The sequence below is a fragment of the Chelmon rostratus genome, chromosome 11, assembly GCF_017976325.1.
Source record: "Chelmon rostratus isolate fCheRos1 chromosome 11, fCheRos1.pri, whole genome shotgun sequence".
Lineage (NCBI taxonomy): Eukaryota > Metazoa > Chordata > Actinopteri > Chaetodontiformes > Chaetodontidae > Chelmon > Chelmon rostratus.
Genome location: NC_055668.1, coordinates 5,730,838 through 5,757,235, shown reverse-complemented (window position 1 = coordinate 5,757,235; position 26,398 = coordinate 5,730,838). Strand labels below are relative to the sequence as shown.

Below are 26,398 nucleotides of genomic sequence, written 5' to 3'. Positions count from 1 at the left end.
ACATCACACGCTGACATCACACGGTGACATCACACGGTTACATCACACGGTGACATCACACGGTGACATCACACTGAAATCACACTGTGACATCACACACTGACATCACACAGTGACATCACACAGTGACATCACACAGTGACATCACACTGACATCACACTGTGACATCACACGCTGACATCACACGCTGACATCACGTGGTGACATCACACTGACATCACGCGGTGACATCACACTGACATCACGCGGTGACATCACAGGCTGACATCACACAGTGACATCACACGGTGACATCACACTGACATCACACTGTGACATCACACTGTGACATCACACGCTGACATCACACGGTGACATCACACAGTGACATCACACAGTGACATCACACTGACATCACACTGTGACATCACATCACACACTGACATCACACGCTGACATCACACGGTGACATCACACTGTGACCTCACGCTGACATTACACTGTGACCTCACACGCTGACATTACACTGTGACATCACACGCTGACATCACACGCTGACATCACGCGCTGACATCACACGCTGACATCACGCGGTGACATCACACTGACATCACGCGGTGACATCACACTGACATCACGCGGTGACATCACAGGCTGACATCACACAGTGACATCACACGGTGACATCACACTGACATCACACTGTGACATCACACTGTGACATCACACGCTGACATCACACGGTGACATCACACAGTGACATCACACAGTGACATCACACTGACATCACACTGTGACATCACATCACACACTGACATCACACGCTGACATCACACAGTGACATCACACTGTGACCTCACGCTGACATTACACTGTGACCTCACACGCTGACATTACACTGTGACATCACACGCTGACATCACACGCTGACATCACGCGGTGACATCACACAGTGACATCACACGCTGACATCACGCGGTGACATCACACGCTGACATCACACAGTGACATCACACAGTGACATCACAAGGTGACATCACACTGTGACATCACACGCTGACATCACACGGTGACATCACACAGTGACATCAGACAGTGACATCACACTGACATCACACTGTGACATCACACTGTGACATCACACACTGACATCACACGCTGACATCACACGCTGACATCACACTGTGACATCACACGCTGACATTACACGCTGACATCACACTGTGACATCACACGCTGACATCGCACGGTGACATCGCACGCTGACATCGCACGGTGACATCGCACGGTGACATCACACAGTGACATCACACTGACATCACAAGGTGACATCACACTGTGACATCACACTGTGACATCACACTGTGACATCACACGCTGACATCACACGGTGACATCACACAGTGACATCACACAGTGACATCACACTGACATCACACTGACATCACACACTGACATCACACTGTGACATCACACTGTGACATCACACGCTGACATCACACGCTGACATCACACGGCTACATCACACAGTGACGTCACACGGTGACATCACACTGTGACATCACACACTGACATCACATACTGACATCACATACAACACTGTGACATCACATCACACACTGACATCACATACTGACATCACACGGTGACATCACACTGTGACATCACACAGTGACATCACACAGTGACATCACAAGGTGACATCACACGCTGACATCACACGGTGACATCGCACGCTGACATCGCACGGTGACATCACACAGTGACATCACACTGACATCACAAGGTGACATCACACTGTGACATCACACTGTGACATCACACGCTGACATCACACAGTGACATCACACAGTGACATCACACTGACATCACACTGTGACATCACACACTGACATCACACTGTGACATCACACTGTGACATCACACGCTGACATCACATGCTGACATCACACGCTGACATCACACGGCTACATCACACAGTGACGTCACACGGTGACATCACACTGACATCACACTGTGACATCACACACTGACATCACATACTGACATCACAAACAACACTGTGACATCACATCACACACTGACATCACATACTGACATCACACGGTGACATCACACTGTGACATCACACGCTGACATTACACTGTGACATCACACGCTGACATCACGCGGTGACATCACACTGACATCACGCGGTGACATCACACTGTGACATCACATCACACACTGACATCACACGCTGACATCACACGGTGACATCACACTGACCTCACGCTGACATTACACTGTGACCTCACACGCTGACATTACACTGTGACATCACACACTGACATCACACGCTGACATCACACGGTGACATCACACGCTGACATCACACAGTGACATCACAGTGACATCACAAGGTGACATCACACTGTGACATCACACACTGACATCACACAGTGACATCACACAGTGACATCACACTGACATCACACTGTGACATCACACTGTGACATCACACACTGACATCACACGCTGACATCACACAGTGACATCACACTGACATCACACTGTGACATCACACACTGACATCACACTGTGACATCACACTGTGACATCACACGCTGACATCACACGCTGACATCACATACAACACTGTGACATCACATCACACACTGACATCACACGCTGACATCACACGGTGACATCACACTGTGACATCACACAGTGACATCACACTGACATCACACTGTGACATCACATCACACACTGACATCACACGCTGACATCACACGGTGACATCACACTGTGACCTCACGCTGACATTACACTGTGACCTCACACGCTGACATTACACTGTGACATCACACGCTGACATCACGCGGTGACATCACACGCTGACATCACACAGTGACATCACACAGTGACATCACAAGGTGACATCACACTGTGACATCACACGCTGACATCACACACTGACATCACACTGTGACATCACACTGACATCACACTGTGACATCACACACTGACATCACACTGTGACATCACACACTGACATCACACGCTGACATCACACGCTGACATCACACGCTGACATCACACAGTGACATCACACAGTGACATCACAAAGTGACATCACACGCTGACATCACACGGTGACATCACACAGTGACATCACACAGTGACATCACACTGTGACATCACACACTGACATCACACACTGACATCACACTGTGACATCACACTGTGACATCACACGCTGACATTACACTGTGACATCACACGCTGACATCACACGCTGACATCACGCGGTGACATCACACTGACATCATGCGGTGACATCACACGCAGACATCACACAGTGACATCACACGGTGACATCACACGCAGACATCACACGCTGACATCACACAGTGACATCACACAGTGACATCACACTGACATCACAGACAACACTGTGACATCACAGATCACACTGAGTAACCACGGTAACAGGGTTTAACATGAAATATTTCCAGTTTATCAGAAGTGAAAACTGACAGGAAGTGGTTGTAACTTCTTTACATTTGATCTAACAGCTCAGTTTCTGTTTCTGTAACTCTGCCTCCAAGTCATCAAAGTAAAAAATGAAGTGCTTCTTTTCCAACATGTTAAAATAAACCTTCTGGACGCTGCAGCTTCACATCAGAATTAAAAACTGACTCAGATTCACTTTGTTCATTCAGGTTTGGTAAACAAACAGCTGTGAGCTCAACAACACCAACGTGCAGAATGTGTATTTTCCCTGAACGTCGCAGCGTTCGAGTGATGGTGGGTCTCTGTAGTTTCTGCTCAGTCCAGTTAACCGATGGTTGAACCAAACACTGAAACGTCTGTAAATCCACAGTTTTTGATCAGCGTGTGTATTACTGACTGCCCGATTAAAACCAGTAAAAGCCACTCACCCGTTAGCGATGCTGAAAACAGGATAGTCGTGTTGGTGTCCTCTAGAGGCAGCTGGGTTCATTACAGCACCCGAACATTCAGATCTCCAGTGTTCATCCTCTGAGGAGTAAGATCCGCCTCACTGGCTTTGTTAACATGCTGATGTTTAGCAGCTACGTCTAATGTTTACCATGTCCATCTTAGCTTAGCTTTTTAAGACTGCATGCTAATATTTAGCTAATTAGCAAAAGGTGCAGCTGAGGCTGATGGGAGTATCTTTATTTCTGCAGGTATTTGCTCCCTAGCACTTTGGTTTATGAGCACTAAAACACTGACCTGATGGTGGCGCTGATGAAAAGGATCAATTCACTTATTAATATTCATCTTGAGGGGAACATGAACTTTTGAACCACATTTATTAGTCATCAAACATCTGCTGAGATGTTTCAGTTGTTTCCATGGCGGCAGCCCAGCGCTCTGAAACTTCACCATCGACACCTTCTGTCAACCTGTGTCTGTCCCTCGGCTCTTTGACCTTTCCTCGTGAAGCAACAGGAAGTCTTACTGCTGACATCGGTGACGTCAGACAGTGAGTCGTGTTGGTGTCCTCGTCAGACACTGATGCAGGACTTTTATCCATCAGTTCGAAAAAATAGCGGTAAACCAAACTCTGTCTCCAGCTACGTCTCTCTCGGGTCTGGGTTATCCCGCCACTTCTCCACATTTGACATGATTTCGCTGAATATCTGTAAAGAAATTTCCTGCCGGCCTGCGCACAGTGAGAGGCGGTTGCTAGGCAACGTACGTGTTTACTTTCAGAGCCGCTGCGCAGTGAGAGCGATGACAGGCGAGAGTAGACTCATTTTAAATCAATAAAATATGTTTTAATCAGTATTTTGTGTCACACTATTGAATGCTTTAGTAGTAAGCCGTGTCCTAAGCGGGATAACGTATAGTGAGCAGTTTCCTACGGAGAAGCGTCGCGTCGGGCTTCTGTGTCGTCCTGAAGGAAGATACATGATCCCTTACTTAGACGTATCTATGTAAACAAACTGAAGAAGGGCAGTTCATAGTAAGTCAAGCACCATCACGTCCATGATTAAATCTTCAATAACCTGAGCCCGTGGGTCATCTTTGGCAAATTTCTAGGACTTTTCGAAAGCCTCGCCGACGCGTAAGTCCCGGTGGCTTCTTTGCAGCTGGCTTGCTAACGTTAGCGTCTTTAGCAGGCCGGGCGTCCTCATGCGCTTTCCAAACTCCGTCAAAACGGTGGTTATGTTTCAGGTGACTGATCAGGTATTAATGCTTGTGCCATTTCTCGCTCCTAGTGGAACCCGCTTGGATCATTTGTTACGAATAACTAGCGAACTGTCTCTTTCGGAAACTTTGAAGAAGTCTGAACTCTGATTTCATAATCACGCTGTACCGCATGCTGCATTCACGGTGTAACGTACATTCCCCCGTTACCTCGTTTGCCAGTCGTTCTTTCGGCCTATTTAAGTTCATGTTTCTATTTTTTGTGTGTAACATGTGAAGAAATACTGCGAATGTTAATTCAAGTCAGCAACTAGCAAAATTATGACCGAGTTAACGAGTTGTTTTCTGGCATGAGGGGGTATTCTTGATTTTTCCCAGTGAGAGAGATGTTTTCTGATTATGCCAATGTCACATGAACGCAGCATTCACTGCAGGCCATTCGGGTCTCACAGTGGGAGCGAGGCACTGCCATGCTGACAAAAACACATATATTATCGGGGCTGTTCGTCATGATATCGGACTTATCGGAATGACGTCATAATTTCCTGTTATCGATAGTTATCGTGCATCCCTAGTCTCACATGTTCCTGTTCATGTATTCGTTATATAAGTCGAGGTAGCACACTAATTTGTTTTATCACTTGTTTATTTTATTTTATTGTGTTTTATCGTATTGTTGTTTGATATTTCTTGTGATGTAAAGTGTCCTTGAGTGTCCTGAAAGGCGCTTTTAACAAATAAAATGTATTATTATTATTAGTAGTAGTAGTGTTTTCATATATTGTATTCATTTGTTATGCATGGAAGTAAGAGTAACTTTACTTTACTTTTTTTTTTTTACTGCTTGTTGTGTTGGAACTCACAGCACAGCTTAATGAATGCACTGAACTGTACACATGCCTGTATATAGTCAGCCAGACCATCCAGAAACACAAGCAGCTATAAAGAATCAGTCCTTCCTGTGTGCGCGTGTGCGTGTGTGTGTGTGTGTGTGTGCGCGCGCACTGTGTGATGATCTCAGATCGTCCCCCACTCTGTATTCTGCTGACTCAGAGAAAATGCAGCTGCAGGGAATTCCAACTCATTATTAATTCAGACTAAAGCTCCAATAATGTGATAAGTCAAATGTATAAAGAGTGTCAACGATACACACTTTAAACCTGTTTTATTGCTATCATTCATATTCATACACCAAATAAACATGCATAGTGTTACTATTTATTTACAATGGTTAAGCAAACTGATGCCTATATTAACGTGGTTCTACAGTATATACTGTAAATGCATTTCACATGAAGATGTCCTGGGAACTGTGCCGTCGGTAGCCAACGTCACCTTGAGGCATTGTTTGACATGTCCCACAACAGGGAAAAAAAAGGGCAGTCCGTGGTCGTCATTTTCCATTTTTCTGTTGCCAAGTGTCGCTGAAAAGTTGCTGCAAATATGTCCTGGCAAAGCTGCCCATAATATTCTGCTTAATACCTTTGTTCCCGCAGTGTATCCTCACCCTTCTTGGATATTTCTACCCATCCACAATGCTGTCCATTCACATTATTCACTCGTAATCCAGGCGTGGCCATGGAGCCACAGGACAGCTGATACTCTTAAGCCTTGTGTATGGATTAAGTTCATCATTGGGTGATGAAACGTTCTATTTGCATCCACACGCACGGGAAAGCTTGAATGTTTGCTCTTGTGGTTCTTTGGCTCCATATTGGCATTCATTTCTTGTAATATACACTGAGAAGATAACTATCAAAACTACGGCCGTGGTGCTTTATTGTATAAAACTTGACAGTCTGTGTTTTATCACGTTAACCCTTTCAATGGACCAGCGCTCGCCGACTTGTGAGAGCGCACGCAGCTCCGTCGGAGGCAAACGAACACTGTCGCTGATCACTCATCCTTTTGAAGAATAAGGTTCAAAGAACGTAAGTGAGAACAGAAGGTTGGCCATCCTGCACTTCTGGCCCCTGACGAGAGCCCAAATCAAAGTTGCATCATTAGCAGTCACAGATACAGATGTGATCCTCTGGCCTCAGCTGAGCATTCATGATGATTCTTCTCCATCATATCAAACCAAAACAAAATGAAGCAAAGCAGGAGAAACAAAAGCTACACTTGATAACCATGCAGGAAGAACAGAAACAAAAGCAAATCCTACTTCTCTATTATCATCAGGCAAGGAGAGCAATCAAAAAGTTTGGTAGTTGATGACATATTCAAAAATAGATTAAAACATGAGAGGCAATGCAGCAAAAATATGAACATAAACAGTCTAAAAGGCAATTAAACATAAACAGATACAGACAAATTTAGCTTGCATTGTGTTTACTACACATTGAATGGTAGTTCTTAAAAATGTAATGTAATGACTGAGAGTATGTCACAGCAATATTGAATACAGCAATAAATAAGCATGCATCTCTGTTGTTAAACTAAATCCATTTTTCTATCTGAAATGTGAAGTGTAATGTCCGTCTGCTCGCTGACTGCATGCTGTTCCAGAGTCACCCCATCAACAACAAACGGAATAACAACGAATTAACATCTGAAAATGCACTTAAAATCTCCCAGTTGAGGAACTAAAGGGAAGCCATGAAGAACAGTAAAATCAAATCAGAATCTTTGGTTCTTTGGTTCACGTCACTGCTGGCAAACAAACTGTATCACCTGAACTGAAACACCCAATACTCACACAGCCTGGAAAACTGAGGAGAGGAGTGATACCTCAAGCATAGCACATCCAGGCATTTTTCCACATGGATAATGCACAGGTGATGACACCCTGTTGAAATATTTTGGCAATTGCATTCATGTTCAAATCACTCTACAATGTCTAACACATCTAAGTCTGACTACTGCTTTATGTATTACAAAAGCATACTGAGAAACACCACCAGCAACACCTGGAGTGCTGCACATCACTATTACATACCTGTCTGTCCAGGTGCTGCCGTCCTGTATATCAATACCATTATATTACATCACACCAGCCCAATTAGTATGAAATCCCAAAGTGTTCAATATTAAATCAATTAATTAAACACAATGAAATAAGCAAATGGATAAATAAAGTGAAATTGGACCAAGTGGACCAATAAATAGAAATAGCTATTACAAAATGTTCCTTTCCAAGTTGTTTTTATTTCATAACAGCATCTTTCTGTGTAATACCTTGATGTAATGTCACTTTTTAATTTCATAATGTCACTCAGCACCATTCACCTTTCCACCAATCGCATGACTCTCATGGCAGGCCCACCCACAGCTGTGTTGCTAGCAAGCCAGCTAGCTAGCTCCTCTTGGCGAGCACGAGGAACCAAAGAGAAAGACTCTTTCCGCTTTTCACAGGGCACAAGGTAAAGCTGATTTAGCCTGCTAGCTAACGCTGCTAAAAGCGACTGCTCAGTTTGATGCCAAGTGAATAATCCAGCCAAATAAAAGGAGAGGTTGGCTACTGTGTCTTTGCTTAGCTAGCTAGCTGATTCAGAATGACTTTTGCAGTGTCGCAAGCTAATAGGAGCTAGCTGGTCAAAATTTGGTAACGTTAGCAGTTGTTAAGCCCTGCTAAAGGAAGGGTAGCATTATGAAATTATGAAATAAAAAGTGACATGAAATAAAGAGAGTGTCGCCGGGGAGGAGATGCCCTCATGAAATAAAAATGTAGGTTTGAAAAATGAAATTCTAAAATAAAGACAAATCCATAACAGAACTGATGAAGTGATTAAATTCAATTGTAATAATAAGGACATAATTTAATTAATTCTTTCAGAATTTATTTAAATATTTCACTCTATTTATTCATATAATTATTTATTTCATCATGTCAGCCATTTAATTTAATATTCAACATTTTGTAGTTTCTCAGTGTTTCATAGGCAGCCTTACTTGTGAAACTGCAGAACAGATTTGTGTGATGACAAGTGCCATAATACTATTCATGTTGGCTAGACTTCCAGAATACAACTGAAGGGATCAAAGGCCACTACATTTATAATGTCAATGAAAGGAGTAAATGCAGGCAACGAGAGACAGCACTGCTCTGTGAAGTAAAAATATCTCACAGAAGGACACAGAAGAAGAGAGAGATTTCAGCTGCAAGGGGGGAATGATCATCCTTGAGAGGCTGATCTACAGTTTTTAAAACAATTTCCTTGTTATCTCTCCAGCTCCCTCCTCTCTCTTTTTCATCCTTCTTCTCCCATCCATTACTTTCTTATTTCTCTCTAACTGTTGTACCCGCATGCAGAAAATGGAAAATGAGGTTGTGAAGTACCAGTGATCAATCCATCACAACATAGAAGTAGAACAGGCATTTGCTGTCCCTCTGCAATGCTAGCAAGTTGTCATAAAGCCTGAAATTACAGCTCCATCTTCTGTGAGTCAGACAGCAACAACCTGCGCGGCGATGCACTTCAAATGAATACGCTACAGCAAAAAATAATGCAGACTGGCCAGTTTCTTCCTGTTTGCAATGTTCATTTCATCTAACGGTCTATCAGAATTGATCAAATCTCACCCACTCAATGTCAGGTCTGCCTGTTCTTTTTTTTAACAAAACCAACTCAAGTACACATTAAAATCTAAAAATGGAGCTGTAATCATGAGCATTACTTTTCCCGAAAACAACCCTACATGAGTATGCTACTTCGCTCATGAATCCAGATGTAGAAATTTTTACTCATCTCAAAACACACCTAAATAACACTTACTGTACATACATACAGTAAAATACACCTCTTGTCTACATACACTGTCTGTCTCACACTCTCTGGGACACATGTGAATGCTAAAAGTACAGATAATATATCCAGTAGAGCAGGTTAACCATGACAAAAGAGAGGGGGAAGGTGACTCTGGAGTAGTTGTCTATGTGGTGGGGGTTCTCCACATGACAGCAAAATATGGAGTTGAAAATTTTGCGGAGGATGGACAAAGCAGTGAAGCACCAGTTGGTGGGCTCCGGAGGTGACGCCTCGGGTTCAGGCTCACTGCCCGAGGGGCTGGATGGGCTGACAGTGAGTTCTAGGGTGGCGGAAGCTGGGGTAGGACTAGCGGCCGGCTCCTTGCGTCTCTTGGCCCTGTTGGAGTGACTGGAGATGGTGGTGACTATGCCGTTCCTTTCGTCGTCGAAGTCGTGCATGTGGTGGGCGTACTGCAGGAGAGCGAGATCCAAAGAAAGAATTTTGAATGGAAACAGAAACATGACAATTCTGAATTTGAGAGCGTGTAGCGCTTGTTCAACTCACCCCCCAAAGTGCTCATGATGATGATGATGATGATAATGATGGTGATGATGACAATGACGATGACCACCATCAAGAAGACAATGACTGTGACCACAACAATTTACCATAACACAGTATATCCAGGAGGGTCTCACCATGAGCATGTGTGCATCAGCGTGAGTGAGGGTGCAGAAGTGGGCAACAGCGTACTCAATGAGCGCTCCGAAGATAAAGCTGAAGCAGATGCCCAGGTAAACATCAATGGCCTTGATGAAGCAGTTGGCATTGGGTAGTGATGTCCGGGCCCCCATCATCAGAGTGGTCATGGTCAGTACTGTGGTCACTCCTGGCACAAGAAACACACAGGTGAATTATGGAGTCTTTGATTGACCTTTAAAGACTCTGAATTTGTATATCCTATAGGGAACATCAATCAATCAAAAAACAAAAACATAGCCACAAGGAACACAATAAAGTCATAAGAACATTAGTCCATTTTCTGATGGAATTTTCTGTCACTTGGCTGTCTCCTAGTGGGGGCCTTGGGGTTGTGGTCAGGTAAAGGGGTTGTCTTCAGGCCAGCTCATGTTCCAGGTGAAGGGAGAGGTCTGATTTGCTCTGCTGGAGAACAATGCAGCTGTTGGGTTGACTGGCACCCTTCGGATAGGGAGAGAAGCCCCATTGCTGAGGCGACCAAGGGCATGGGTGATAAGCTGTGCTGTCCTCCAGACATTGCGGGACAGACTGTCTCCTGTTAGAGGAATGTGTTGATGGCGACTTGAAGATGCTTGCGACATGAGCTTTTTTTAAGGAATGGAGAGCCAATCAATTGATCACACATGACCATAATTGGGCATGAACTAGATCTAGCGCTCCCAGCTAGGATAAAGGACTGCTCACAGGAAGCATCCCGCAGAATTGAGGTGGCATCAGGCGGTGTTCACACTGTGGTGATAATCTCTCTGTTCTCCTCGGCCAAGCATCAATAAACCTTCCTGCATTAAGACATCGAAGTCTCCAGACAGGTTTCCTTGAGGGGCACGAGTAGACCAAATACAACATTTCTCCTTCACACATTTGAGTTTTATTTTTATAGTTTGTTCAGGGCAGTGATCACAGAGGGCACAAAGCTCTTACTGGAGCACGCTTTTTTAAAGAGCAAAGATCTGAATCTGTGGCCCAAAGGGAGTGAAGTGAAGCACAAATTCAGGGGTTGGGTGGGGTCATGTGTAATGAGTGTTATGATGTGTGCCTTGCAAGAGGGCTAGAAGGTTGGGACTGGGAGACCAATGATTTGTAATCATACAGATACGGTGAAATTTAAATACACCAGTTCCTGCAGTTGTGTAGTAAAATGAGTTCAAACAGAACATGAATAGGATCATAGTGGTCTGAGGGTGGAAGCTCCTCCTCAGCCTCTCAGTGCTGGCCTGGTGTATCCAATACCTTCTTCCCGACCTCAGCAGGGAGACAAGGCCTTTATCCAGGTGGTTTTGATCCATGAGATTCTCTTAATATTATTCTTGCAGCACCAGGAGTTAATATGCTTGAGAGCCCCACCTATTTTTGTTCAGGTCCTTGGCCTTACTGTCAAGCTCGGCGCTGTTTCCATAACAGGCAGTGACGTTCCCCATCAGGACACTCTCAGTGGTACAGGAGCAGAAATTCCTCAGTATTTGAGGGGATACCTGGAATTTCCTCAACTTTCTAAGGTGACACAGTCTCCCCTTGCCTTCTCACCACTGAGTCATTATGCTGAAGCTTGAAGCCACCCGCCCTCTTCACCGAGGACCCACTGAAATTTATGGGGGGCATAGCTTCTTCCTTACACCTTTATCTTACTGTTCAGGAGTAGGTTGTTGTCCTGACACCAGCGGGTCAGATCCACCAATTCTGTCGGAGAGGCCTTTTCAATATTCATCTATCGTCAGGCCCACAACAGCTGTGTCATCAACAAACTTGCTTATATCATGTGAGTACAGCAGGGGGCTCAAAGAGCAGTCCTGGGGTGCTCAGGTTTTAAGGATGAGAGTGGAAGAGGTTTCACCACCTAGAAATTTTGCCAAGTTTCGGTGTAACAAAGGACATTACAGTTCCTGATATCCTGTTAGAAACTGATGCGGGCACAAAAGTCATCCAGAGAAGATCCATGTGGTTGCCAATATTGAGATGAATGCAGAGATGGACACTGAGGTGGTCTTGCTTGTCTATGCGGTCAGGATGAGAACTGATGTTACTCCCCTCCAGCTTTTCTCGACATTCACTGTGTTTACATTGAAAACCACAACCTGCCTGGTAGCAGAGCAGGCAAGAGGAGAGTTTACAAAGTGGTTAGTTCACAATTTCTCTATCCAGATTCGTGACTCATAGTCATATGCTATCATTGTCCAATGTTATTCACTAAAAGTAAAACTAATACTTGTAAAATAATTGTAGAATTGAATCAAATCTCATCAAACCACACACACACAGTATTAATGAAGGAGATTGGCTGAGTTTTTGAAGGTTAAACTCTTACTACCTTAAAATTACATGTAAGGATATCTTTAAATGAATATGTCACAGACTAATAAACTTCATTAAGGGATTTCGATACAGGCAATATTTGTTAAATAGGATAAATTCATTGCTGGGTTTTGGTCTTTTCATGGGATTTGTTAACTTTGGTAACAACACAAGAAACAAGCAAAGACAATCGAGATAATCTGCACTGACACCTCCGGTGTGCCATGTAGTGGAAAATCTTGTAGTTTTGTTTCCTTTTAAGAACTTAGTATTCTCAGAGCCCCCCTGCAGTAGTGGTGGATCTAACTCAATGCAACATCTATGTTTTGATGTTCCCACTTGATAACACCAGTGTCGCAGATGCTCTCTTGAACCCCCAGCCCTCTAAAATCAAAGCAAAAACAACATTTGTGCTCACTAAAGCAGAGTAAAAGTCTCTTATGTCTGCGTAGGAGTAAACATACTCCTGATGATGAAAAATTCTTTATCTCCTAACAACAGTACACAGCACCTAAGATGACACTCAGTACCTGGATATGGTGCAATGTAAAAGTATCCGACATTTGCTCACATTTCACATTCGAGATTGCTTTGCCTCATACCTATACAAATACGTGCTGGAACAGAGGACAGGGAGATCCAGAACGAAACCCACGAGAGGACAACAAGCAGGCTGGAGGGGACGTAAGTCTCCAGGATGAAGTACAGAATGCTCCTCTTCAGCTCAAAGTGGAAGACTAGCTTCGGGTAATTGCCTTTGAGAAAAGGGACGAAAGATTGTCAATGTATTTGATAGAAGGAAAAACATGGTGTGGATCAGAAATCCTACCCTGAAGAACTTACCAGTTTCGTAAACGGCCTCTGAAACAGATGTGTAGTGGTCCTCTACTGTGTACTGAGCCAGCTGTAGAGTGTCTAAACCACTGACGGACTCATTTCCTCTGGTCCAGTAGAACATGACATCATTGATGTTGTAACCCCCTGTAGGAAAAAAGAAATGAAAATTACTTTCTTTGGACGATTACAGAAAATAAGTTAGGCTGCATTAGTCAATATTTTTCTATTAACGATGGACCAAGCAAGTATGTGTAATGTGTCACCTGTAGAGAATTATCACCCAATTCTTTAGCTCCCCTACAGTCTACACATGGCCAGTTTTTGGCTCGACTGTCTTTGCTGAATTATTGTTTTGGTTTTATGGCCTGCAACATTACTGCTGGTGTGTAGTTCAGACTTATCGCTCTCATTCACCTTGTTTCTAGCTGCAGCAGGCAAAAAAAAATAAATAAATAAAACGCTCTGATTACCCCACTGTACACTAACCAGCACCTAGCAGTAGACAAAGTTAGCGACTAGCTGAATATGTGGAGCAGGCAGCAGTTGAACAGTCAGATATGTCCCATAGGAGTAGACCAGGAACTAAAAGGAGAGTGAATATCTGACCTGTGCTTGCCATGTGGCCACAATTACAAATGAATGTTGCTCCATGTCTGTTCAGTGTCTACTTGTATATCGGCGCTGCTAACACGTTCGCTGTAACTATGGAGTTTTGTTGCTTGTGCAGATGGAAATATGAGTGCATTAGACATTAGCCTAGAAAGCTAATTCCTAATTATTGTGGTTGGGTGATGATGATGATACAGAAACAGTACATTAGTAGTTTTTAGTACAATCCAAAGTTGCCATGGTGGCAACAGCTGGGAATGATAATTGCTCAAGCTATGCTAAAGTCTGATCCTCTTAGGGTTGAGTTGTTTGGGATTGCAGTCCATAGTGGGTGGTAAATTCCCTCTGATGCTAAATATCAGCGCATGAGAAACATTTGGCAAGAACCAAAGGGAATGTGAAAACACTTCTGAAAGGCTAGTTTAAGACTTCATCTCACCCCCAAGAAGCATGTGGGTGAGGTCTACACGTCCGACACTCAAACAGCACATGAATCTGACATAACGTGTAACTACGACAACCCGACTTTAAAAGACGATGTTAATGTTTCATGTGTGTAATTACAGCCGCAGCGGAAACAATATTCCCCCATTATTCAGTCTAACATAGTTTGACACACAGAGATCCGACAGGCCCGACTAACAGGAATGCATTTGTGGTGTTCATTCACTTGTTCATGGGGGCAGTAAAAAAAAGTCCTGATGAAGAGCTTAACACTTGCCCTGTACCATAACAGACTAATCATGCATATTACACTGGGCCCCGGAGAGCCTTGATAACCCAAATAAAACTGGGAACAAGGAGGCATGCAAAATTAATATGGTCAAAGATGCCACGGTTAAGTGTGGTAGTGCTCTTGATAGTACCATGTAACTGTAATAATATCAATTAATAAAACCCAGTGTGACTCTTATTTGCTGAGGACAAAGAGGTGCGATTAAAAACCTCTTTGGTGTATTTTTCTAATTTATCTGCAGAGGGAGCAAGAGAATAAGAAAAAAAAAGAGGAAGTGAGGCTGGCTGAAGCTGGGATGCACCTCTGTGGTCTGTTGCACATGAAATGCTAATTAATGTTCCGCTCCCCATTTAAAGCCATGTAGAGCTACGTATTATTGACCAGTGTGAGCCATGATGCTGGGAGCATAGTACCCTAATGAAGGGCAGCGGTGACTTAGATGCTCACAGGTCCTGTAAATCCACCATTTTCTCTGTCATTGTAATTATCTTTCAAGAAGATCTCATTATTTTCCTGACCTAAAGCCCTGACATTACTGTACAAGTTAGAGACACAAATGGGGAGTGACATACTGTGCAACAGCATGGAAACAGTAACATTCAACCTTCCAGTGGCCTGTGGCCCCTTGAAAACAAGAAGCCACATCCACAAACCGCCAAATACAATTAAAGCTAAGCTCACAAAAGACTGCGCCTATCTTCAGAGTCTGCCGTCAGAACGCACTAAATATTTTACCGCAATCCCGATCTAAATACCCTCCCACAACGTCGCACTCTTTAAACCTTCCCCCTGTGCAAAGGATCCACTTTTGGCACAGCATTAAAAGAAATAAATCCTTGAATATACATCTTTATAAAGAGACAGAGAGATGGAGCAAGAGGGAGATAGAGATGGAAGGAGAGGAGGAACGGAGAGACAGGCAGAGAGAAAACAGCAGAGATACAGCAGCAGGATGAGAGAGAGATTGTAAGAAAAGAGACAGAAAGAGAGAGAGAGAGAGAGAAATGCAGATATTTAGCCTGGAATTATTGAAGCAGCAGAGGAAGGATCCATCATCCTCTCAGTTACCTAACTTTAACCTCCAGATGTCTTTTTGTCTGCTAAGTGGGACTGGAGCTGCCGGTAAATGTTTTATTTGGCACTGAGGTCCTGGTGGGCTTCTGGCAGGGATCAGACTTAGCTTAGCCTGGCTGGCTGTCATTTAATAGCATGGAGCAAAGGCAAGCTGGAAAGCAAAGGAGGCAGATGAGCAGGGGGGGGTGAGAGAGGAGTGAGACGCTTTTTCTTCCCTCCACCTCTCGCAAAGTCAAAATATCCATCTTGTCATGTTATTTGATCTTAATAACAATTAGCTTTAATTCTAAGCATGCTGCCAGCACATTTCACTTGAAAGCATTTAAACTGTGTTAAAATTAGGCAAATCACACCTCGTATTTCAGGAAAATGCTGACAAATTTCACAACTCTTAACAAACAAACAGTGTTGTAAGCCTGCTGGCAGAGGTTTGCATTTGTAGGATATTATTAATATGAGTGTAAAGGATTTGTAAAATTAGGTGGGCTTGGTATCAGCAACAGGACCGACACTAAAATATGAAGGCTTTAGGGAAAATGACTGCTATGAAAAGCGTATCTGGATCAGTAGAGGAGTGGTTCAACACTTTTGAAAATCCGCTGAGGTTGATGTCTCTCTCACGCCTGTGCGTTATAAGCATTAACTGCACTGTTTGGTTTCTCACCAAAACACTGCCGCACGTGTGCAACGGGAGGCCAGCTCATAAACATAATTCTCCATAGATGCTAGAAAACCTCCACAGGGTACCTTTAGCTATGGCACAAGAGCCAGGAAATGATAAGCTTAGCTTAGCAAAAAGCCTGGAAGCAGGGGAAAAAGCTAACCTGGCTCTGTGCCAGCAACTCCAAAGTTCACTGATCAACATGTTGCATCCTCTCTGTGTCATCCAGTGGTTTGCATCATCATCAAGACATATTGGCTGCACATACCCCCCCAATAAAACCAATTTAACTATTGCATTTCTGTTCTTGTATGAGTAAACCAACACGATGCAACATGTTACTGAGTGAGATTTCAAGGTGAAGTAGGCAAATTTTTCAGCTTCTGAGTGAACTGGGCCAGCTGTCCACCCCTGCTTTAAATGTAAAGGATAAGCAAAGCTAATGGTCTTCTGCCTCCAGCTCCATACTCAACGGACAGACGTAAGAGTGCTATTGATCTCCTCGTCTAACAAGAAGGTAGCTGTTGGCACATTTCCAAAGCAGTTTTCACATGAGGTACCTTCCAGCTTCGTCTCTGTTTTCATAACAGTCGTTTATGAGAGACAACATAAACGCACAGAAGAATACTCCATCGTGACCAGAGTTGCCCCTGCAATGTCTGTCTGCTGTGTGACATAAGCATGCAGGCGTACGCACACACACACACACACACCAGCAGTTTAGAAGATGAGAGGAAGTGATCTGTTTGATCCTTTGGTTTGATGAGATTCATTTGACATCCCGCCCACCCACCAACTCTCTGCCACAGCTTCAAGCTGCACAGTTCACATTTTCTTTATTAAGAATGAAGCGTCCTTACAGCTCTCCAGTTGTAGTGTGCAGGTCTGCTTGTCCATGGGGTATTTGGTCAGATCCATGTTGCAAGCCACGGTGGTGGTAATCCTGAAAAACCAAAACGTTGTTACTGTTGGGTAATAGGGGTAAATGTTATTTTGGCAGTAGGTTCGAGCACAGTGGTCGCAACTCGTACCAGGTGTTGGTTCAGAGCAGATTTATTTCTTTGCTCTCTGATTGAAGTTGTGCTGAGGGAATAAGCAGACCTGGTTTTTGGTATATATGAAATATATGAATTGAGCCCTCTATGGCACATGGAGACGGCTGGTTAAGGATGACATCTTTTCATTGAATTGCAGCCACGCTGTAAATCTGGGCCAGTATGTATGAAAACCTCTCACATTATAAATGTAGCTTTAGGGGCTTAAGAATGATGCAATTTTGGAATACCATGCATAACCGTTCCTTAGTGTTGCTCACATGTTGCTGTGAAATGAGTCCATGAATAAAAAGCACAGAAACAACAAATGAACAGGATTTAGACTTGCCAGTACACCTTTTAATGGCTACCACAGTGTATCTTATCTTATATTCAGGGTCAACACGACTGTAGGGAGTCTTCGTTAAGCTCTCCTCTTGAAAGCATCAATATATTGAGTCAAGGAAATGTCCAGTGCCACTAATGATGAGCAGTCTGACTCATGACAGGGTGTTTATGAAGCTTGATGATTGATGTGATGCAGCCATGACACAAAATCTCTGGAGGCCTTCTGCCGGCTATTGATATTACTGTTGTCCATATCCACAGCACTGAGGAGTCGCTGCACTCAGCACCTGAGAATCTCGCTCATTTTGCCAAAAGTAACTTTGAGGTTTTTTTATACAAAATCCTATTTTGCTCGAAGATTCTTTGGACTCATCGGTGAAAGTTAAGGGTCGTTAGTTTCTGATGTGCATTCATAGTGAAGGGGACAATGATATTGCTGCACATTGACTTATAAATGGGAAAATGGAGTCGGGCTCTCAGAATAACCACCTGGGCAGCCTGCCATGCACCTTGACTGCAGCGACAATTTACACAAGCCTTCCTCGGATGGCCATCTCAAGGGTTTACTGCGCTGAAATTTGGATTTCTTTATATTTTTCATCACAAATATATACCATACACCAGCCAGAAAAGCAGCATGCAGTAATTGAATCTCCCCTCATTACTGCTCAAGCTTTAGCTCCGATCACCTCAGTGCTTTCTCATGTATCCCCTCCGGCACAGCATTGAAACATTTACCACAGCTGTCCCTTTCCTTCGACACCTCACATTTCTTACTCCACTCTGTCCTTCTTCACAGCTGCAATTCCCTGAAGTGGCCAACCCTCTACTGACTATCTTTTCTGGCTTGTTTTGCTCTCACTAGTCCTGCTCTCTGACTGTGAAGCGCTAGCCGCCTCCACGTTGCCTCTGTCAGGGTAAAGCCCAGGAACTATGCAATCCTCTGTGTGGCCTATGAAGACTATGATACACACACACATTCAGAACAACATAAATTAACAAATGCAGTCACAATGTCATACACTTGTTAAAAATAAAAAACTCGAAGACAAATCTTTAGAGACATGTTGTCTGTGAGGCCAGACTGACCCAAGCTTGAATACACAATCCAATTTACGATAACATGACACCCACGAACAGCACAGCTACGAAGTCGCCATTAGCGGGAACAGTGAGAAGGACTCCCATGTGATTTTTTTCCCTCTTTCATTGTGCAGCCAGAACATGTGTAGCCACAACTAAACTGCATGCGTGAAAAGAAGCTCAGCGCCACAGATCGAGGCACGGAAGCACTGAGTGAGCGGAGTCAAATCAGGACCATGGACAGCTCTTATACAATCCATAGACAGGCTGAGGTTAAAGCGTGCGACATAAAAACAGTGGGATGCCTAAATCCCATCATCACAGGCTTAAAGGAGCTGAACAAATTCACTTGCTGGATCATCTATAACCTTTCTATCTATAACCTGTCTGCTTGGCCCAGTGTCTAATCAAAGAGCCAAAGCACGTTTCAGAAGCTTGCCAAGAGCCTGTCACATGTTAAGCCCTTGCACACGGTGCAATAAATGCCGAGAAGATGCTGAGGGGACTCGTGTTGCTTTGATAGCCCACAGGTCTTTCTATTGACAGATCACCTGCTCCCGTACTCATGCAATCCAATACTCGAGTAATAGAATTGACACAAGTCCCTGCTTTGCAATCACATTTTCTCAAATTCAACCCACTTCCTCCCCTAACCAATCTCTTCCATTCCCTGGCCTACTTTTCATTGTCTCGGAGCAGGAAAAAAACAAACACAACATGCAATAATTCAGCAAGCTTGTTCGTTATCCCACCTCAGCGCGTAAAGGACGGTCCCGTTGGGGAAGATGCGGATCAGCCTGTTCTCCACCGTGATGTCATGGAGGAAGGACTTCTTGGAGTCCACGATAAAGGTGTCGGGGACCCAGAGCAGCTCCACCAGCCTCCCGTCGAGGCTCAGGCTCTTGTTGCCCTCAAACACCAAGCGCTCATCCGTCCAGCGCTGACGGAGGAATATGGTGGCGGTGTAGTCCTGCAGGATTGGGGCTCAAAGGTCACAATAGAGCTAATAGAGTGTTTTAACAAGTATGTCAATAATATGCTGACAAACAAGTGAGGTTTTGCAAAGCAAGCCCCTCCAGTGTGCTCGTATTTCATTAGTCAGCTTGTGGCTTCTTTTACATTGTTGGTTATTGATGGCTTCAGGTCCCTAAGCCCTTCTGTGCCTGAAGCAACAGTAATCCACCGCACTGCTTCAAGTCAGGATGTCTCATCAGATTTTTACCACGCTAAACATATGGAGATCAGGTTTGGTTGTGTCCCGCTCTCCTGAATTGGAGGACGAGGCGGCTAAAGCATTCACTATTGCTACTGTACATATGTGTGCCATTATTATTATACAGCTCCAAAAGCACCTTATTGATTCATCTACCGATTGTTTGGTCTGTAAAATGTCAGAAAACGTTAATATCTTCAAATTGGGTGACACAAAGACATTCAGTCTACTGTCATAGGAAACACAGACAGCTGTCACATATTCATATTTGGAACAGTGATTATCTAACCAATAAACGATTAATTGACTAGTCATTTCAGCTCTGATTGATTATGACCCTTCTGTAAATAATTTACGTTATAGGTGTTGACCCTTGACCCCTATGACGTCAAAAGGGTTTTGACTTGAGGGGGCGTAAAAATACTGTCTTACCATGTTGATCTCTGAGATGGTGTCAATGCTGGCAATGTCCAGGCTCATACCCACCGTCACAGGACCATCTAGAGACAAAGAAGAAACCAATAATGAACTTCAGGATCGGTCACCTATTGTATGTTCACACAGTGTATAATCCCCATCATTTGAATACGTACTTATGTTTTAGTGTGTTTTTAAGTGTTAATGCGTTCATGTGGCTGAATCATATGACATAAGAGGGTATACTGAGGAGGCATATGGATATAAGGTTGTATAATAGAGCATAGTCTTGTATAATGAAAGGTTATTGAAGGACAGCATATTTAAAAAGACCCCACATTGCTGGCACATCAACAGATGCAGTCTGTCGAGTCTGAACCTCCTTGAGGGAGTTAGCTATCCCTGATTCACCATCAAAGAGGGTAATTTTGCTGCTCTCCCATGTTTCATCTTCCCATTCCGCTTTACTCTGACTTATCAATCTTCATTTCATTGAGGGAGATTAATGAGCCTGTTGTCATATTGCAGATACTGCAGATGTGTCTTTGTGCGTGCCCACTGTAGTTTTGCGATGACAGGAAACGTTTCCAAAAATTCGAAAGACTTTTAAAATGATGACATTTGGCCAATAGTTTCACCGGGCTCTGTGCCGAGAATATGAGGCTGCCACTAGCAGTCAGTTAGCTTAGCTTAATATAAAGACTGGAAACAGGGGGAAGGGGCTAGCCTAGCTCTGTCCAGAGGTAATAAAATCTGCATCTCTAATGATCACTAATTAAAATGCATCTCATTTGTTTAATCTCTACATAAAATGAAGAGCAAAAACAGAACACAAACAGCTGGTAGCCGGCTGTTGTAACCTGACAGAGCCAGGCTAGCTTTCCCTCTGCTTCCACTCTTTACACAACACGAACTGTCGCGACCATTGTAATTAGTCTCCAAGCATGTTGAGTGGTATTAATCTTCTCATCTAACTCTCAACAAGAAAGCTAATGTGTGTTAATCAGAAGGTCAAACTAATCCTTCAGGGTTACTTGGGCATTAGAAATAATGACTAGGTTTTGAGTAAGGGGGGGCAATCCACATCAAAAAATGCCAAGTCAGACTGCACTGAGCAAACCTAGTGGCTGTGCCTGAGGCTTTGTGGCCAGAGGATGACACTAGCTGCGTTTCCATTGCCCCTAGAAATGCGCAAATCCTAAATATCGCAATAAAAAAATGGTAATGGAAACACCTAAATTTCGAAAATCCTCTCAAATATCGCAAAAACATTTTTTCGCTCTCATGAGGTGGTTTTTCAGATGTGTCGATATGTAGCTGTATCGCAAAAGTGTAATGGAAACACTTTTTTCGCATTTACACGTCTCCGAGGTCAGCGGACTCCCCGTTTCAGGCCGGCCGCATGCAGTCAGATATAACATCTTGTCAATTTTGTAGTGTTTGTATGTTTTCTGGATGTAGCTGACAAAAACACTCCAGCTGTTCCAGCTGCCATGCTGGCTGATCTGTTAAAGACAATCCGACAGCTGTGATCTCGTCCTGTGCGCACTTTGCAAAATCTAATCATTCCGTTTTCATTTATAGTGAGATGAACTTGTGATGAGTGTGTGCACCTCAGCTATGTGGGAGACACGCGTGCACGCCATTAACTTTAATATTTACACATAATTGCTGATAGAAAATATGTTCAAAGGACACTTCAGTAATTCACAGTCCTGTATTCTGCTGCTGCTCCGCCGGCGCGAGCTGACGCTGTCAGAGCGAGCCTCACGTAATAACAAAGTGTGTGTGTGATGTGATGCATTTGTGCATTAGAGTATGCGCAATCCTACAAGGCCAGGAGCATGCATGTGCTTTTTGATTATAAGGCTTTGTGTTAAGTTTTACCGACGCACAGCACGCACACACATCTCACGGGACGTCCGAGAATTTACGAGAATTTCGGCTGGTTCGCAAAACACTGTTCAATGGAAACACCTGCAAGTCGCATTCGAACTTTTATTTTGCGAACAACTGTAATGGAAACGCAGCTACTGACAAGCAGTGAAACCCTGCACCTTGCACTAAAATGTTGAAAATATATTAACTTATACTGTATGTGTGGCTAAAATGCCATGAAAACACAAAACACAACATTGGAGGACAAAATTACAGGTGTCACATATTTAATGAAGCCTATCTGGTTGTTTTTTCCTTAAAAGGGTTAGGCAATGAATGAAATCAATGGAAGTTTTCACAATGCTAATATGCGAATGTTATTGTTATGTTATGTTTTTACCAGCTCTTTAACCATCACTGTGTGCCTGCGTTCCCAGGCGAGGGGGAATGGTGACGGCGTTCGCCTCGGAAAAGTCTGACGTGTTATTACAGATCAAACAGCGAGTGAACAAACCATAATCCCATTGTGGCGGATTCCCGGAGCCCAGAACAATAACGCTCGCAAGGGATTTGCAAGGAGTGACATAACATCGCTCCTCTGGAAGCGCACAGTGAGACAGGCTTTGTTTTTCTATTGCAAGTAAATTAGTCGCCTGCTGAAAATTGGAATCAGACTCACAATGTGTATTAGCAGCTCAGATCCTGGTTAAACTACTAACAACATTATATTTTCAGATGTATCAAGATCATAGTGTCAAAGCATCTGAGACAATCTACTCTCCTCACTGCACTGTTGTGTTGTTTTCCTCTGCAAGTACGTCCTTATTACCATTTCATTACACCCAAAGCAGCTTTGGGACAAACCAATTTCAAAGATAAATTTGACTTCAGCTCATATTATCATACACGTATGCAATAAATTTAAATGTCTGTTTGAGCGTGTATTACTCAGAAGGGACACGCAAGCACAAAATTGCAATATGAACCCATCTTGTTCTCTGTCAAGCACACGGTTCCCCCGAGTGCTCCGTCTTTCCCATGGCTGCATGTGTCTGCAGTTTCCTTACTGTCAAAGAAAGGCCTGAGGTACTTGTTGTATCCTTTCATCAGCCTCTGAATGGTAGGAGGCAGAATCTCTCCTTCTTTCACTTCCGCGTTGAGCATGGAGCTCTCTAACAACCTGAGAACAAAGACGGAGAAAGAGAGTGGGAGAGAGAGAAACAGAAAAAAAGGATTATTTTTTCGCGTTTACCAGGTGGATTTCGACCACCTCGCTATTCACACAACCTGCAGGGTGCCGATTGAGCTCCACGGCAAATCTTAAGAACCACGCTGAGTGGAAGAAGAGATGGGAGATCAAAATGGCATTGTGGAACTGGGAATTCAGAAGAGAAAGAATAACAGAACAAAAACTGCTTCTTTTAGTTATTAGATTAGCTTGAATTGACTGGTTTCAGAATATTTTAAACCATCCGTCTTTTTCCCAAGCATTTTTCCATTCACGGACGCCTTTAAAATGACTGTTTGCTTTCAGGAGATTTCTTTCCCCCGTTGTTTCTGAATGCTATCCATAAAGGCACATTGAAGAGTGGGAAGATGATTATATTGCTGGCAATTGCAGCGGGGGAAAAGAACACTCATTGCGCCCTCCCCAGTGGTATGTGTGTTTGTGTATAAATCAGGCTCTAAATACAGAAACGCCTGCTCTGTGGAGAGAAAGCCCCGGGGCACGTGCCATGATGTAAGAGGGGCTGAAGCAAGACAGATCAGGCCATGCGAAGAGGCAGAAAACATTCATCTCCACGTACTGGCAGAGTCCCCTCTGTCACTTGAACAACGCTGTAGTCAAATGTCTGACAAGGAGAGCGAGAACACAGCAGCGTGATGGCCTGCTTTTCTTATCACACAGCATCATCAAACGTCCACGCGTTCGCGGGCCGTCCATCGTTAGGCTGAGGATGCTACGTGTTCCAGCGCATTAGAATGTTACGGCAGATTCATTTTGATATCGTAATTGCTGTACAATCAACAAGTTAATCTGCTTGGGTCAGGATAATTGGTGCTCTCTATCTCATGGCAGTGTTACAGTGTCAGGCGGTGCTGGAAAAGCAACATCCTCTTTCTTTTTTGTGCTCTAAAGCAACCTCATTTTGTCGTAGCGCCATTACGTAGGTCAAGCTTTCCCACTTTATTTGACCCCCTGGGACAGGGTTTCTTCTTGGTGATAGTAGACAGTATAGTTTGTATGTGTTTATTACAGAATTGTCTCAAGATGAATGCAATGATTTATTTATGATAAAATGCTACATGTAGCCAATTATAGCTTTGTCTGCTGTAAGGGAAAATGAAAAAGTCTGTAGCTCGTACTCTGTGAGGCTGTATTTAAGCACAGCAGGGCTTTGAGCAGAATGCTAATGCTAGCTTGGCAACTAACTCACAATGCTAACACTGAAATAGCAGGTACAGCAATGTCTAACATGTTCATTACTTGCTAGCCTGCTATCATTTGCAATTAGCACAAAGCACAAAGTACAGGTGAAACTGGTGGGAGTGATATTAGTTTTGGTTGTATTTAGTCATAAACCAACGCATTGAAGCAAGACATTTAGCCTCATGATGGCTTGTGGGGAACATGAATGTTTATGCCAAACTTCATGGAAATCCAACCAATACTCGAAAAGACAATTCACTCTGAACAAAAACTTTGCAGCACTGGATGAAAAGTCAGGGGGCCACTCATTAGGAGTCATCCTCTGGGGACCACGCTTATCTGTGTTAAGTTTCATGGAAATTTCACGCAAAACCAAACATGTCAACCTCATGGTGGTGCTGGAAGAAAAGTCAGGGAACCGCCACAGTCATCGGCACACATCCTCTTGGGATCATGAATGTCTGCACCAACCTTCATTACAATCTATCTAATATTTGAGGAGATGTTTCAACCTGGACCAACTGGTGGACTGACGGACCAACGACGTCATACCTAAAATCCAGATGCCAGAGTGGCTGGATTTGAGTGTATAACAAATATAGTTAAGGTCATAATGAGCATTTCTCACTACATTCAACTTTTGTTCCCATGTTCCCATTTTGTTCTCAACATGACGGAGACATGTGTTTAAAATTTTGTTAGTCACAGCTCATGATTGACTAAGAAAGATAGAAATGGAGGACGGTGGTGCATGAATCCATTAAATAGCCACTGAAAAAAAATATGTTGAAAGAATTTATTAAATTAGTTCACAGCGAGTGTCCAAATCCATCTATGAAAGAATCACTAGGACGGGCTGCTCTACTGGTGTATCCACCACACGGCAGAAAACTCGGAGCTTGTTCCACCTGACTGTGTCGAATCAGCTTAGACAGTTGGGTAACGCACTCCCAGCACACTGTTGCTATGCTGCATAAAGTCTCACTCACATGGCTTCCAGCCTGTTGTTTCGGCAGGCAACAGCCTTGGATGGGAAAGCCATGTTAGTGACGGCAGTGGCAGCACTCTGCCTCTAGCATACTGCACTATCAATCTGGGTCGGCCGTAACATTCACAAATGGCTTTGCATCTGCGTAAGCGCAACATAGATGAGGATGTCAGATGGAGGAATGTGGCAAAACGCGGGAATTAAAACATC

The 26,398-nt window shown here is 43.6% G+C and overlaps 1 protein-coding gene across 1 annotated transcript in view; it reads right to left on the bottom strand.

Moving 5' to 3' along the window:
• Positions 1 to 9,935: 9,935 nt before the first annotated feature.
• The window catches only part of LOC121613864 (gamma-aminobutyric acid receptor subunit pi), a 31,630-nt gene continuing 15,167 nt past the window's right edge, over positions 9,936 to 26,398 (bottom strand). The window contains exons 2-9 of the mRNA XM_041947549.1: positions 23,837 to 23,949; positions 20,907 to 20,974; positions 20,014 to 20,231; positions 17,657 to 17,739; positions 13,723 to 13,860; positions 13,482 to 13,634; positions 10,530 to 10,720; positions 9,936 to 10,301 (exon numbers count right to left, since the gene is read on the bottom strand). Of these exons, the coding sequence (XP_041803483.1) occupies positions 9,936 to 10,301; positions 10,530 to 10,720; positions 13,482 to 13,634; positions 13,723 to 13,860; positions 17,657 to 17,739; positions 20,014 to 20,231; positions 20,907 to 20,974; positions 23,837 to 23,949 (1,330 nt within the window). The remainder of the gene's footprint in view (positions 10,302 to 10,529; positions 10,721 to 13,481; positions 13,635 to 13,722; positions 13,861 to 17,656; positions 17,740 to 20,013; positions 20,232 to 20,906; positions 20,975 to 23,836; positions 23,950 to 26,398) is intronic.